The sequence below is a fragment of the Electrophorus electricus genome, chromosome 8, assembly GCF_041902795.1.
Source record: "Electrophorus electricus isolate QZ-2024a chromosome 8, ASM4190279v1, whole genome shotgun sequence".
NCBI lineage: Eukaryota > Metazoa > Chordata > Actinopteri > Gymnotiformes > Gymnotidae > Electrophorus > Electrophorus electricus.
The window spans coordinates 22,103,497-22,120,415 of NC_137504.1; the positions used below are offsets into that span (position 1 = coordinate 22,103,497).

Consider the following 16,919-nt stretch of genomic DNA (forward strand, 5'->3'; position numbering starts at 1 on the left):
CCTAAAAGTAATAGCATCTAGTTTATTGATCTCCTATGTAGTGCTATTGGTCATATAATGTCAAGCCCTAATAAAATGCACAAGTGCTGTTTTCTAAGTAATAAAATATTTCTCTCTGGTAAGTGGACAGGTTGCAAATAAAAAGCAAGTCAAGTATATACTTAAAGACTAAATGAGTAAAATTTTAGGGTTAAAGTTCTGTCATCCTAACAGGGGCTTAAGTTGTATGTGGATTTGTGGATCTGGACAGTGAATTACAATTGTGGTTATTACAGAGGAAATTTGACTGCAGACCTGACAGTTTGCCTGACCTGCTGGACAGTGATCTCTTCATATCATAATAATCTCAACTGTAAAATAATCTTCAAATAAAATAAAATAAAATCCCCTAATCCAGGTGTCAAATCTACATTCTTATTCAGATATAGTTTGTGTGAGTTGGATTGTGTGTGTTCCAGATGCATTTACATCCTTTAATCTTGAAGAGATATTGAAGGGATATGTGCTTATTTAGTTATGAGCAGGACATAGAATAACACACTGGCTGACCAGTACACCATGTAATGAGTGCCCCTGCAAAAATATACTTAGCTATTGATGTCTATTTTGTCTTTTTTCAGAGAATGGGGATTAGCAGCAAATGTGTGTGCTGCATTCCCTTAATTTACATATAGTTTGGTGCCAGTTAAATCTCAATCTTTGGCGAGATCTCGCCTAGGGAGACCTGTTCAGGGTGCACCTTTTTTTAACAGCAGATGGCGGCATAGACTACTCGCCAACAGTGAATCCGCACCCGTTCGGTGTGTGATACACAGCTTTCCCCAACTCTGATCTGAAATCAGCTTCACTGGATCCGGCAGCGGCAAGTTCTGGCTAGCATCACGCGCGTGCACAGGCTAGCCGTTCTGAAAAAAGATGGCGTCCTGTGTCATACGGCGGGGGCTATTATCAACACTTAATAAATATAGTAAAACACACACGTTAAGCGTAACGTTATTTACCGCGGACCCCAATAGTAGACACGAAGTAAACAGATGCCGTTTGCAATGTCCCACGCGTGGGGTTTTTAATGTACTGCAGCAACGGTTTATGTCTTCACGGTAAGAAGTTGCTCCTTCTTTGCTAATCAGACTAGCCAGTTAGCCACCATCTTCCTGGAGCCAAATAACAGTAAGCTAGTAGGCTGTTGAACTGACGGTCTGGGCTTCATTGGGTAGATAAAGTTACGTGGTTAAACTGTATACGTATCGCTTGTTGTATGATATTCTAAAGCTCCTTGCGTTTAGAGCTTTACCGAAAGACAACGATGATGGCAGCTTGGGTAGCTAACTAGCTAGCTAAGAAGTTGCTCGTGTACAGTAGTACAAGAGGATACGTGGGATTAGTCGGGCAAAGATGTGGGGTGAAATCGGCTGGCTGGGTTTGCAAGGTCAGCTACTAACCTACTTCACTTTTACTAGCTACTCAGTTTAACCAACGATCCATTACACAGGGCTGCTTCCATAGGTTTCTTAATGTGTAAGTCGATGGAAACAGCTAGTTCAAAGTCCACTGAAATTACAAGCGACGCGATTGATATTGTTATTATTGTTATTATTATTATTATTATTAGCTAGCTAGCTAATACTAATACGGCGTTTGCATGGCTTATATCGAGCTAGTCAGTCGCATTAAGCCCACAGTGCATCCACGGTATACTGGATTTTACTCATTGTTATTATTATTCTGTTGTTATATGTTCTGTATGATCTGATGCTGGTATGGTGCGAAACAAGGCCGACTCCCACAATCCCATTTGTGCGCGGCTTAGCCAGCCAGAGGACAGATTGCAATTTTTCTTTAGTAGTTTGTAACCTGGAGATGAACCCACCAATAGCCAATCTACTGGCGTTGCTATTTTATTAATTAGTCTTAATAATGATTTACATAGTATGTAATTGTAGAGAGTAGGTAACAAAAGTACATTTATTCACTAATTTAATTCTGGTCACTATTTTACACACCTCATCTCCTATCGGAAATAGTTTTGAAATGTATAGGAAATATAAAATCAGTACTTAGACACCAATACTGTCTAGTAAAGCATGAGACTTTATAATGCTAATGCGCATGTCCATAGATATTATATATGTTTACATACATGCATGTAAACACACATGTATGTATGTATGTATGTAAACATCCTTAAGCCTCTCCAGAATTCCACTACAATTTGTTTTGTAATGCTCCTTGCTTATGTTCTTTTTTTTAGTGATCTTTTGTGTTTATTAATCCACTTTCTATTTGTTTCTTCTGTGTGTGTTTTTTGTCCTTTATATGGTGTGTCTTGTCTGCACCACCTTCTCTGTGTGTTTGTCGCTCCTGTCCAATGTTTGTTTACATAATTATTTGCATTTTTGTGTTGGCACGTGCCTTTATATGTCTGTCTTGCATTTCTTTTGTGTGTGTCCTCTTTTCGTCAGTAACAGGCCGGAGGGTAAGGTGCTAGAGACAGTGGGAGTCTTTGAAGCCCCAAAGCAACATGGCAAATATGAGACGGGACAGGTAAGAATGTACTTGCACACAAAAACACACGAGCATTCGCTTTATTCTTGGTTAAATATGATCAAATTCAGTTGTCAGTCACTTGTGCTGTACTGAAGCATAAAGCCATGATGTGCCCTCAAAAAGTGTTGACAATTCTAACATGTCTGAAAGTTTCACATCCTCACAGTATTCAAACATATTGTCACTGTTGTAAACCTAGATAACTTTCTGTCTCCCAACTAGTAGCAATATAGGACAAGGGCAAACATTATGTCGCCTTCTATCAGTGGGCTTTGGACATTTTATACCAGATTGTTTTCTATGATCTAATTCATCAGGAAGAATTTACGCCATGTAAAAGGCAGATGAAACAAAAAACAGCTAAATAAATGGTTACAGGTTTTTTCTTATGATGTGCTAAGTGCTGCTTTAGAATGTGATGAGTTGATTTAGTTTGCTTGTTTATTGCAGCTGTTCCTGCACAGTGTGTTTGGTTACCGAGGCATTGTACTGTTCCCCTGGCATGCTCGGCTCTATGACCGTGACATCACTCCTCAGGCATCCCACAGGTGAATACCGGTTCACAGATCATAGACTTTTTCCATACATGGATTAAACACTACCTGCCAAGAAAAATGGTTTGAGTGATGGGTTTCTATAAACCATTCTTCTTAGATGGGACTAGCCTTACTTATGCTTCTGACACAGTGCAGCTAGTTAATTTTGGCAAGGTTATGTGATTGGACATGAACTGTTGGAGCATTTTATTGAACTTGTCTGTCTCTGCTAAGACCTTTAACAACAAGGCAACTATAGTAATAATGGAGAGTTTGATCTCATATATAAAACAATAGTTCATATGCCCAGCTGCTAGTTCCATGATTTGCAGACCTTGGCAGAGTTATTTATAGGTGTAACATTGCAGCTTTTATATCATGAGCTGCTGCTTTTTTGTTGTTGTTGATGACATTTTGCCAAAGATTGATAGAGGCCAGACTGCACACATTTCTTGATGTGCTCATGTTTCACTCTTTTCAATTGATGACTCACAGCTGCAAAGACACCGGACTGTAAGCACAACATTTACTGTTACCCACAGCTGCATTTTTAAACCTTTGGTTGTTACCAAAGGTGATGTTTTGATGTGATACGGCAACACTAACTGACGGACTGGTGTTATTTTTCACCTGGGCGACATGGTGTAGTGCCCTGTGTGACTGTTGTTCGTCACTAAGGGCATTGTGGTGGTCTTTTCTCCTACAGTAAGCCAGAGCCCCCAGGTGCACATGGATCAAAGGAAGTCAAGGGCAAAACGCACACATACTACCAAGTGCTCATCGACACCAGAGACTGCCCACACATAGTGAGTTAATGTGCACTCACACACAGACTATCCTATAATCTCTGTTGGGAAGGTTAGTTTGGTTGTCACTGGAAAAACTGCTCATTTTGTTTCAGAGGATAATAGAATTGGCAGATACAGCATTTAGTTTAGTCCTTCATCGTTCTTACTCTCTGATCAGTGTTCTGACACCCTCCTCCATTTACGACTTTACATGTATGCTTCGTTATGCTTGGTGATTCAATTCAAATGTGCTCTTTTTCTCTTTGGCAGTCACAGAGATCACAGACAGAGGCTGTCACATTCCTGGCCAATCACGATGACAGCAGGGCCCTGTACGCCATTCCAGGTGAGTTCATGTGCAGCGTATCTGCTTACCAGCCTTCTAAGCATAGCACATCAGCTTTTTCCTGGCAGTCTGATAAAGCAAATGTCGTCCAACTAGTTGCCTTAGTTGGAAACATGCATGTTATGCCATGAGTGAAAATTAACTCTATTTATACGTACTCCTCTCTCTGCCTCCCGTGTTAACGTAGTGCGTTTATCCCCTTATCTAACTCAAGCATTGGTTTTTTTTTTTTTTTATCTTCCTAGGTCTGGATTACGTGAGTCACGAGGACATTCTGCCATATAACTCTACAGATCAGGTCCCTATTCAACATGAGCTTTTTGAGAGGTTCCTCATGTTCGACCCATCCAAAGGTATTCGCTCATCATTTGAGTCCTTGAATTACAAGGCTGCATTTGTCTTGTCTAATTGCTAGTCTCTTCCCTGTCTGTGTGTTGCGTGCGTCTGGTGCGTGTGTGTGTTTGTGCATGGTCGTGTCCACAGTGCCCCCGTTCGTACCGAGAGACACATTGCGCGCATGGCAAGAGAAAAACCATCCGTGGCTCGAGCTGTCCGACGTCCACCGCGAAACGACAGAGAACATCCGAGTGACTGTCATCCCGTTCTACATGGGCATGAGAGTAAGCGGTTCTCCTTTGTCCATGCCCAGTGATCAGGCCCCTTTTCCCAAAGCCCTACCTTATCCCAGCTTTTGCAGTCCAGGATTCAGTGCTCAGCCTGCTTAGATGTTCTAGCACATGCTGTACAACTTGTGTTGAAATTATGAGCTTTGAAAAGTCTGTTAGGGAAAGGAAAGTGCAGGCCTTTTTAAAAGGTGATGGTGATGCACTTGACTTTATTGGAAATGGGAGCTTTCGGCTCTTGAATCAAAGCTGCTTGGTGTAGTAGGTACACACAGTGGTATTGTATTTTGCCTCAGTTGTAAGTCACGTTTTAAAGTGTCTGCCTCATAAGTAATTAGAAATGTAACTAAATGGGACTGAAATCTCTTGTCTACTGCTCTTGGGTATTCTCAGCCTTCATCAATGCCATCTAGTGGCTATACTCTCTAATAGTACATTATGGGCTTATTAAATCCTGGAATATTGAAGTATTGGGTACATATAGGCTAAAAATAATCATAAGATAGTGAATTGAATTACATGATCATAACTATTATTGATTTAATCTCAATTCTTGAAATCCCACAGGAAGCACAGAATTCTCATGTTTACTGGGTAAGTGAAAAATCTCAGATAAGTCATTACTTTGAATGTTTAAATGAAAATTGATGCATCAAATTCTGAGCAATTTTTTGACCACTGTAGCAAAAACTTGGGATACTATAGCAACCGGTTACTGACCACCTAGTTACAGCATAGCAACCGCATCTTTTTTTTTTGTGTGTGTGTGTGTGTGTGTGTGTGTGTGTGTGTGTTTTTCTATGCATGTGTATGGGCTTATTTGTGGTTCAGTGGCGTTACTGCATCCGCCTGGAGAACTTGGGGAACGAGGTGGTGCAGTTGAGGGAGAGACACTGGCGGATCTTCAGTCTTTCGGGAACCCTGGAGACGGTCCGAGGCCGTGGGGTCGTGGGCAGGGTGAGAAGCCTGAACCGCATGCACACCGTCCACGTGTCGTATCCAAGACCCCGGCTGAAATCATATAAGATGGTTGCCATCCCAAATTAAACATTTTCCACATTGTAACAAAACAGCTGAAGTAAATCATTGCTTTGGGTTATAATGTTTGTGAGAAGCGTATCCTCTAGGGCTACCTGATAATGGTGGGAAAAAGGATAATTGTGATTTTGACCACTGCAGTGAATCCACAAAACCACTGCAGGCTTTTGTTGACTAGCCGCTAGCAGAAATCAGAGCTGTGCTGATTTCACAGGCGATTTATTTGGCTGCCCTGGTATGTTCCGACCTTTTACCCAGTAACCTTCTCAGCAGCAGTACCGCACAGACATGTCCGTGACTGTTCATGCCTGCATGTTGGCTTGTCATGCAACACTTGGTGGTCGCCACCTTCACCCAGTAAAAGGTGTAGGTTACTTTTACTGTTCTGTTTCTGTTAAGTATCATAAATCTGTATTTTTGTTTATCTGTATGTTTTGTTGTTCACAAGTGGCAAGGATCTAATGGTATTATTTAAAACCCCAGGGAAATGAAATCCATTAAATCACTTCCTGTTTGTTTTGTTCTGCTCTGAATGCTCCAAATTAGAAATCTAGAGCTAAGTTATAAGTGTGTGTGTGTGTGTGTGTGTGTGCGTGCGTGTATGTGTGCGTGCGTGTATGTGTGCGTGCGTGTATGTGTGCGTGCGTGTATGTGTGCGTGCGTGTGTGCGTGCGTGTGTGTGTGTGAGACAGGAGCCAGTGTTGTCCAAAGAACAGCCAGCTTTCCAGTACAGCAGTCACGTCTCCCTACAAGCCCCCAGTGGTCACATGTGGTGAGTGTCTCATGCACACTTCAACACACCTGCAGCTGTGAGTGCTGATAACTCACATGCCACGTTATTAAGCATGCAAGAATACCTTTGGCTTCTCTGTGCTCTGTTTATTTTTGTCAAACTCATTAGGCGTTCGGCAAAAAAACAACAACAACAAAAAAACGTATCACCAGATTCAAAATGATGTTAACAGGAAGTAACATAAGATAAATAAGTTGTTTTTTCATTCATAAATGTGGATTGCAGGCATATTTTACCATTTGAGTGATGTATGGTGCTACCACATTTTGTCCTCTTTTGGTTTTAACATTAGTGATTCATAATGGAACAGCGTTCTGCAAAAAATACCACCTGAACCTTTCTGACAGTAAATGTCTTGGTAATAAGCCAGTGTGGATTTTATGATCTTTCCTCTTTGAATGTTGGGTCACACAAGCAATTCATTAACAGAATTTAGTTTACGTGCCAATTTAACTAATTGGCAAATTTAATTTAAGCGGCACATTACCGGTCTGTTTGAAGTGAGCATGATGGCAACTCTACAACTACAATAGTAGGAATATACAAAGGAAATCTCGAAATACCACGAACCTTTGCAATAAGAAATGCAATTTTTGGTGTTACAGAGAAAGAAACTAAACAGATAGATTGAGAAGAAAGAATTTTGCTGCTCTGCCTTGATTTAGAAGAACTAAAGTATAGCAATTCAGTGTAACCATGCTGTTCCTATCTTGGCGAGCGTTACAAATGTGTTACATTTTTAGGCAACTGGCAGTTTTCGGCGTGCTACTGGTCTGACCACGGGTTAGTCAGTCATCTGTTTCTTAGCAGGGGTCTTTTATATGCAGTGCCTCAATGACTTGTCAGTTTAGAGTGGCTCTCTTCAGGCACAGGTGAATTTAACACAGCGGTAAGTCGACACTGGTGCACTCATTACTGCCATAGTGACTTTATTAAAAGGAATGAAATGCTGTATCGCACAGTTTGTATGGTGTAGCACAGTTACCGTCACGTTTTATGAATTGGCTCATTCAGAGTAATTACGAGTAAGGTAGTCTTGTGGAAACACCCCATCCTCAATTTAATAAATGCAATAGCTCGTATTAAGAAACTGCAGGTTTAAAGAGCAAACATCTGTTCGAGCACTTGCTTTTATGAAGGCTGTGCAAATACTGGTAATTTTGCTTCACTGCTTTTAATGGCCATTTCTTTTTATATGGCTGTATTGAGTCCTTTTTATGCACTTTATTTGTACTGAGTGCTTTGAAGTAGGTCTAAATAGAGACTTATTGAGAGCACGTATTTGAATTTAAAAGAAGACACCCCCACAAGATATTTGTCAATATCTTCAACTGAAGATAAAGTTGAAGGGGATTTGACGCCGACCTGCTCTGGTACTCTGTGTGTAGGCACCAGTTGACTCCATCTTGCAGACCTCTTTCATTACCCAGTCTAACAAGGTGGTGGTGATTTAGTTGGGATTTTGCAGACTGCCTTTTATTTCTCTTGACGCCACTGCCTGCTTGCCATTTAATGCTGACGTAGCCACGTCCAGTGTCCTAGACACCCACTGTATTGGCCTCCAGCTCAAAAATAACAAAACCGTGGGAAGGCTGGGTGTTCCTCCAACTGACATTTGCTCACAGATAGTGTATCGTGCGGAGGCTGCCTGCTGGAGTGGAAGGGTGTGGACTCGGCAAACTGCCTGGGCTTTTTGGGCTTCGGGTGCCACTTGCATGTGCTTACAGGTGCTGCCAGATGAAAAAGACCAAGCAGAAATCTTTTGTACATTTTACGGTATGTGTGTATAAGGGTAGCATTCATGACATGAGTTTGAACATGTATGAGATGCCTTGTTCTGTCGTGAAGAGAGCAGAACACGTCTCTTTTTACCACACGTGCCCTTTTGTAATTGTTGAGTCGGCCGAGGTCCTTGTTAGCACGCTTGTGTATGTGGTGGGGATGTCAAATCCCTGATGTTTCTGAGCACATCTTATGTATAACAGGATCCGTTGGGGAAGCTGCTAGTGCCAGCGTGTGTGTGTAGGTGATGACGGGTATCATGATGGCGTGTGTGTAGGTGATGACGTGTATGAGTAACGAAGGTGGGGCTGGTGGCAGGGACCGGGGCACTGGCTCTCTGACAGTGCGTCTCCTTGTGTCTCTTGACCCCTGCAGGGGCTCCTACAGGCTCGAGAGGCCCAACGGCACATTCTTCGACGTGCGCATCCCTCCCTTCTCTCTCGAGAGCAAGAAGGACGATACTCCCAGTGGCTTCCTGCCTGGGCCCTTCACCTCGCTGGCCTAAGAGCCCAGAGCCCTGGCCCAGCCCCTTCCTGGTCTAACCCCTGTCCTCCGTGTTCCAGCCCTTCTGAATCAGGAGCACGCTCATTCTCCAAACATGCTCTCTCACCTCTACTTTGTTCTTTAAGTGTCCCCCCACAGAATCATTTGTTCACCTTTTGCCCTTGTATGTCTCCATGACCCCTACAACAAATTCTCACAGTACTTTGCTGCTTCCATCTTGCTACCATAATGTTATCTTGTTTAGTACTTATCTTTTGTATATCTTTCACTTTTTACCCTAAGCTTAATTTCTTTGAGCTCTGTAATTTAACCCACACATCCCAAAGCTACTTCATGACACCAGTCAGACTAGCATTGTTTGTTTCTTGCCTTAAACTCCAGCCTGCTAACCCTCTCTTTGGTGCCCCTTTCCTAACCCTCATTTCAGCTTGCCCAATCACTTCTCTGTCCCATCACCTCTCTGTTCTCTCTGGATTAGTTTCCTAACATTCTGACTTTAAATGATGCTATCGGTATTTAACCTCAACTCTACCTCACTAATAAATCCCTTGTCCAGCTCACTCTGTCACTCTCCTCCACTGAAAGGGTACAATTCAGAAACCTAAATTAAGTTTCAATCTAAACAGTCATGGCCAGATTCCCTAGACATAGGTGAATCTTAAGCCTAGACTACAAAACTCTCTCCTGTTGACTTGCCACCGGCATTCCAGTTTAGTCCATAACTAAGCTTATATCAGATCCAGGAAACTCGAGTCACAGTGGAGAATCTAAATGAACAAATTTCCATGGGTCCGTAGGTTTTGCATATACAAACTTTCAAAACAAAAAAATGCTGGTGCATGCTCAGTTGTTTTCAGTCCGATTTATGTAATCGGTTATAAATATATAGTGCTGACCGTAGAGCTGCACTCTTGAGTCTCCACTGTGCTTGAGACATACAGGCTTCAGATTACCTTCAGCTTCACCCAAAGCTCCCGTGCAAATGAGGTCATGCTGACTGACCCCCAGTAACCTTTCACTCTTAATATGCTGCATTTGCGTTTTTTTGGGTGGTGTTCCTTTAACGTGGGTTTGGAGAAACTAAATACGAGTGTGCTGTCTAATCCCTCTACATGTGGACCTGCTCTCCTTGTCTCTTCCCTGCACTGTCCTGAACAGAGGGGGATGTATGCAATCTTTTTAACAGATGCTGTGCATTCAACGAGCAAGGGGGGAAAAGAAGGCTCGTACATTTTTATTATTCCTTAGTGTAAAACCAGGTCCAGGATTCATTCAGTAAATGTGTGTGATGTACCCAAACTGGACAGCTAAAAGCACAATTCTAGAGGTTTGTTTTATAAGGCTTCTCTGAGGAAGAGAGAGTGAGTATCTAATTGAAAAGTATCTAATTGAAATCTGAAGCACCTTGAACATAGGTAGGTTCCGTGGTAGGTTGTTCTGCTAGCTGGTATTGGCTGGATCATCTATTCTCTAATTTGCTCCATTTATAAGCACTTGGAATAAGAAATAACAGACAATCTAAAGTATTAAATCAGCATTTCCCAATGTCCTAACTGTTGCACTGCCTCTAGGTTGACAGCACTTATCATTTCTTGTTGTATATTAGAATTTCATTATGTCAACCTCAAGAAAATATCACGCTGTATTACCTGTACCCTAAACGCATGCCATGTTTGAATGTAGAAATCCATTTTAAATCCTGTTTCTGAAGGACTGTGAAAGTGGGAAGAATCAAGCACTAGTTATGGATAGTTGGGAAAAGTATATCATCATAGCGAAAGTATTTATATTGTAATATTTTATTGAACTAATTTGCATGAATGAAAACATGACCATATGTCAGTGTGTTGAGTACCCTGACTTTAGTGAGCAAAAGACCGTTTGTTTTGCTCATGTGTTAATGGACAACTAGGCTAAGAGCTGACTAATAGTCCTGAACGAAACAAGCATTCTCCCGAGTATTAATGGTTCATGCGTTTTCGGCTGTGTAACAATCTTCAAAGTGCCAGATGATGAGAATAATTTATTGCAATAGCAATATGAAACCATGCAGCCTTATTATCATTACAAATATAGATGACAGGCAACACAACAAATATAGATATGAAGAATACATATCCGAGGTTTGTTTTTTGTTTGGCTTTAATGTATATAGGCATGATAATGTTGGATCTTAATTGTACGTTTTGTCAGAATGCTGGTTGCCTGTCAGTGATGTGTAACACAAATGGTTAAGTGTAGGCGTCAGGCATCCTAGCTCTGGTACACATGGTTTAGTTCCTGCTGTTTTATTTCGCTTCATGTGAACTCTAGTCAGAATATGCTATAATTCTCTTGCCCACCACAGTTCTGCAAGCTGGTGCTGTTTGTGTGTATGATATAAGATGTTGCTTAGCTAGACAGAAACTGTAATCATTCAGGAAACATTGTCCCTCACGAAAACAGTTTATTACAAACAAAAAACAGGTTATTACATCTGAGTTGCTTTGGTTGTAATCCACAGCTTTTTCTCATCCTGGAGTAAGAATCAGTTGATTACATATACCTACCTTTTTACACTTGAGATGGGTGACACTACTGCTTAATTTTATTTGTAATGTTAATAGAGGTCTGTCAGTGATAGAGTGCTCAGTTGACTCTTTAAAGATGTTTAATGGTTTTAAGGAGTGATTGTGAGTACTTGATTATGATGGGGGTGTATTGTTGAATTGATCTGGCATTTAGGAAATAATAATAAAATCAACTTTTGAATATTTTGACTACTGTATATTTTATATACTGTACTGTATAAGTACACAATATTCTCTATACCCAAGCACAGATCTGCAAATACAAACACGTCCTCACACACTTGTCCGTGTAGCTCGCAAAGTAAGAGTTTGCGCTGGCAACGGTCTGCCTTTTCATGCCGCCAGTTTCCTTTGTGGCTGCTGATTGGTTGTTTCCGCCTTCCATAGGGGGATATTCACCTTCCAGAGGGCCAATGGCAACACGTTCGACGTGGCTATCCCCTCCTTCTCCCTGGACAGCCACGGGCACAGGGACAGCCCTTACTCCTTCCTCTTCTGAAGCAGCACATAAACCCTACGCTCGTCACCGGCACCCCACTCGCCCCCGTGCATCCCCGTCACCCTCCCTATCCCTTACGCCCTGCACCACTGCTCAGACCTTGTGGTCCTAGCCATCCAACATGCCTTACTCGTCGCCTTCACGTGTCCCCTGGTACGTGCGCTTACCTCCTTTTTTTAGTTGCCGCACTTTTGTTTCCACCCCCAACCTCCCTGTGCGCTTCTCTCCCGTCATCGCTGTCTTCTGGCCTCAGCCCCTACCCTCGGCCCATTTAAGGCCCCTTCTGAGGGTTCCTTCGCCTGCCTCAAGAGAAGTCTTTTTAGCCTGGCTTTGCTGCACACTCAGACTCAGAGTATTATGACCTGTTGACTAGTTTTGAATCTCCTGACTTTTAAAAAGGTTGTTTTGAGTTCTAGGAGCCTAATTGTGAATATTTGAGTTGGTAGTTGGGTATAAATCTTTTAAAATGCTTTCTGTTTACAATCAGGAGTCATTCTAGTTAATCTACATTCATCCTACCTATTTTGATGCAATCAGCACATTTTAGGATGCAGTTCAGTGCAAGCTTTGTTTCATTTATAGGTGTCCTGAACCTAATTTACTTAGTCTAGCCCTACATTTGTTAATTGTTTTTTATTCAGATTGCAGTTCTTCACAAATACCATGGCATCTCCTATGTGCCTTGTGTGTAGATAGCTCCTGTACTAACTCCTGTGGAGTTCATATATCAATTACATCTCAAGCTTTCAATCCACCATTATGGCTACTTGTGACTTTCTTATGTAGTATTACCAACTTGGATATTCTGAACAATTACAGTTCTCAGTTATCAGATCCAGAGAAAATACAAGTACATAAAAATCTAAGAATTTTTGAAGAATCTGCTGACCCTAATCTGTTGATCCAAATCAAAGTTCCTGAGTATAGCTTGATCATGGATAATAGTTACAGGGACCAGAGCCTGTATTTATTTCACTATAACCCTAGGATAAGTTATTTTCAACAGAACAAGGATGTGTGTGGGATGCCCCTTGATACCCAAATGAAAAGTTTAGCATGCCAGAACTTTTGGTATTTTCTCGACTGGTCTGACAACTCCTATAACATTCCTTAACATTGATCGGTAGGATGAGGGGGCTCTCTGACGCACTTATGTGAACATGGCGAAGAGAAAGACTGATGTTGGTATTGCATTCAGTTATAGAAAATATTCTTGTATATATCCCTTATTTATCAGCGTATACAGTTATCAAAACCTAATCATTTTTTCCCCTCCACAATACTTTGTTTACATACAGTGAACCTAGTAGTTCGCTACATTTATGTAATGTTCTTAGTGTTGACACATTCATTACCGCGGGTTCTCTTTGAAGTATAGACAGCCAATACTGTCCTGACCGTGACACCCAGGAACGGGACCAAATTAGTTTTTTTTCCCCCCTTTTCCTTTTCTTTTCCGAACACACGACAGCCAGTATCGCACACAGCACTCCTGTAGCCATGATTGACCAATTTCTTGATCCTTCCCCCTGACGACATATGAACTTAATTGTTTGGCATCAAATGCATAGTGCTCCTAGTCTCCTGACCTTAACACGGCAAGAATTGGTGCAACCATGATTACCTAATCTGACATAGTGATAATCATGAAAGACTAAATATTGTCTAGTCTGATCTCTGCATAACGTTACTGATAGTAAAAGAAACCTGCATTCCTAATCTGAAGTGTTAACTGTTGCATTTGCTTTTTCTCTATAAATGATAACCAATGTAAACACACGGCATCTTTACAAGTTCTAGCATTTTATTTTTGTATGTGTGTGTTTATTGGAAGATTTTTATTTATTTATTTATTTACTTTACATAACAGGTGATCCTAAAGGAAACTAAGGGAAGTTTGCTTTTTAAACTAATAAACATGAGAATGTGTTTAGATCTGGTTTCTTATTTCTTTATTGTTGGCTGAAGACTGGTCATTTCAGAATTGATCATATCAGAACACATTTCAAGTTTTAGCTTTCACATCAGCATGCTTCGTTTAGAGGCGTCACCCATTGGGTACAGTGAAAATGCGCATCCGGGGTGAATATGGCGCCTCGGTGTGAGAGACGAGGTGTGGATAAAGCACACTCTTTTATTTTCACACAGGGGGACGTTCCGCATTGAGAGGACGGATGGGTCACACTTTGACGTGCGTATTCCACCTTTCTCCTTGGAGAGCAACAAAGATGACAAGTCTCCTCCTGCTAGGTACAACTGGTAGAGCAAACTGCTCTGGATACAAGTGGTACTGAGCCAATCCAAAACCAGCTTCCCCCCCCCCCCCATTTCAATTCGGACCTGTATTATTACAATAAAGTAAACATAAACCTAGTTTCAGGTTACCAACAAAAGCCATCTTAGATCAGGTCACCGAACGTCACATAGGAGTTTCTCGAATACCTCTCAAGATGTATCGTCATCCCTTTAATACTGTATTTATCAGTCTTGTGTGTAGGTTTTCATTATTGAAATCCACAGCATAAACTACTTCACTGTTTGCAAGGTAAATGAAGCACAAGCATAAGGAGCAGAAATAAGGATTGAAAGCACTGCTGCTATATTAAGCGCTCAGCTCTGTTTAGTAAACAAACATCAGATTAAAGGAACATCAAATGTGTGTGTCAATTGTACATTGCATGACGCTGGCACAAAGCTGATAACAATGCGTAAAAATGGTTTTGGGAATATGGTGAAACTGCCATTCTGACATGGGCCACCACATAAGAGAGACTTGTAAGATATTGTGAGCCTTGAATTAGGCTTTTCATGGACAGCTTGTCATTGTACCTTTTAAACTGTGATGTTGGTTGTGGGTTAAAATGTTTTGTTTTGGCTGCTGTGTTAATCTACTTTATGATGTAGATTAGACTGAAGCAGTGCTCCTCTTTGCCAGTCTCTGTTTATTCCTTCAGCCTGCCTTCCTGCACACTTAAGTTCCATGCCAGACCTAACACATTCTGCTCTGGTCGGGGCTGGGTTTGTTTTTGTTTTTGTTTTTGTTTTTCTCCCTTCCTTCCTTCTTTTTTTCTTCTTTTTCTTCTTCCCTCAATCACTCTTGCATTCTCTGACAGCAAAGAGGCAATCACACAGAGGTAGTGAGCCGACATGAACCTAATTCCAATCATCAGCATGGAAAAGAGTAAATTGGTTACCAGTTTGGCCCAGATTTTGCCATTTGCCAAGTGCTTGGAAAATGTAATGGGCCAAAGTAGCCAGCAATAATTCTAGTGGTGTAGAAGACCCGCCTGAAAAGCATGTCCTCATTCTCTTTGCCTGTAATATTGACCGACATTGTTTTGAGGTTATAATAATGGCCGTATGATTTCTGAGTGTTGTTAAAGGCCATGATTTTTGAAGTGCTCTATTCCATGTCCTTCACTTAATCCAGACTCAGGAGAAAATATATTTTACTGGAATAGGTATACAAGCTTTGGGATGTTGTTGAACTTTGTAGGTAGATACCCAGGAGGAAGAATGATGATCACTGTTATAATGTTCTCCCTGCTCTGACAGACCCGGTTCGCCCCAAGAATGGATGGGTAATGAGCTGATGAGTTGAGTCAGATGCATCTTGTGCCTCTCTGATACTGGAATAAGAACACAGGTTTGGAGAATGGTCCTCGATGTTTACAGTTTTAGGCCCATTGGTCCAGCAAGGAGAACTGATTATTTGAGCACACTGAGGCTTGAGAAGCAATTATCATTATTCTAAAGTGTAACTGGGTGTGAAATGTGAAAGGTCAAATTGTTCACAGTGTTTGTCGTACATGGTACGTTACACAATGGCTAATGTAGTTTTCAACAAATTTTGAGCAAAAAAAAATTAGATTAAGTGAATTTCCAAGTCTCATCACTTCCATTAAAGGAACTTTTAAAATGTGATTTTTCTTTTTGACACCCTTTATTCTTGTGGAGTCTTTTGATTTTGTCAAGTTCACTTAAAAAAAAAAAGCTGATTTCTGTCTTCTTCTGAATGTGATTAAGTTTTGTCTAAGAAGATGTGTTTGAATATTTGTTTAAGATGTAAACGTATGCATTTGTGACCAAGAGAGCATCAGTATGAATGAAGAATGTGTACATGTAAGGAAATATTCTCACCTTTTGCATTTTTAAACTACTCAATCTCTGTAATAGGAGACTGTTTGACCTTAAATTTGACTTACATTTAAAATCTAATCCTGTCTAAATTATGAAGGATGTAATGGTAAAGTTTGTTTTGAAAATGTACAAATAAAGACAAGGTTTATAATAGTTAATAACGCTCTCTTACTTCCTTTGTTGAGATTGTAGGTTCTTTGTTTTCTTATTAATTCTAAAAAATAGTACCTCTTTAAATAAAATATAGTATACAATATACCTAATAAGTCATTGGAAATGGACAAGTGTTTTTGTTTCTGTAAACCGGCAGACCTGATTTGAAATTATGGTACTAAGCCTCAAAAGACACAATTTTCACTGGGCTTCAGATGACTAACATGCCGGGTCAAGAACAACCCACTTTTTGGCCTTGATACTTGTCATCGATACAGCACAGAGTGCCAAAATATTAATCCACGTTTATTTTTTTAAATTTTATTTGTGTGTGTGTGTGTGTGTGTATGTATGTATATGTATGTGTATATATATATATATATATTTTTTTTTTATTATTTTATTTATTTTTTATTTTTTTAATTCCCCACTCACCCTCTGGGTGGTCTTTTTCCTTCAAGCTTCGGTCCTCTACCAGTGGCCTGGGAGCTTGAGAGTCCTGCGTGTTATCCTAGCTGTTCCCAGGACTGCACTCTTTTGGATCAAGATCTCACATGTTGTTTCTGGGATCTGTTGGAGCAATTCTCACATTTTGGGGTC

The 16,919-nt window shown here is 40.8% G+C and overlaps 1 protein-coding gene across 8 annotated transcripts; it reads left to right on the plus strand.

The window, feature by feature from the left end:
- The first annotated feature begins 860 nt into the window (after positions 1 to 860).
- Positions 861 to 16,327, plus strand: LOC113582109 (polymerase delta-interacting protein 2-like). Of its 8 annotated transcripts, none has more exons than XM_027017717.3 (12): positions 862 to 1,100; positions 2,463 to 2,544; positions 2,998 to 3,095; positions 3,790 to 3,889; positions 4,142 to 4,217; positions 4,463 to 4,570; positions 4,701 to 4,837; positions 5,408 to 5,434; positions 5,672 to 5,797; positions 6,571 to 6,650; positions 14,175 to 14,276; positions 15,582 to 16,327. In XM_027017717.3, exons 1-12 carry the CDS (start codon positions 916 to 918, stop codon positions 15,625 to 15,627), a joined length of 1,167 nt encoding a protein of 388 aa, XP_026873518.2. In that variant the 5' UTR covers positions 862 to 915; the 3' UTR covers positions 15,628 to 16,327. The 8 variants fall into 8 exon arrangements, 6 of the variants coding, with proteins under 6 accessions (XP_081575617.1, XP_026873518.2, XP_026873519.2 ...); XR_014124944.1 differs by adding an exon at positions 11,915 to 12,179 and having other exon boundaries at positions 863 to 1,100; positions 14,175 to 16,327; XM_027017718.3 differs by lacking the exons at positions 14,175 to 14,276; positions 15,582 to 16,327 and adding an exon at positions 8,829 to 9,097.
- Positions 16,328 to 16,919: the final 592 nt, after the last annotated feature.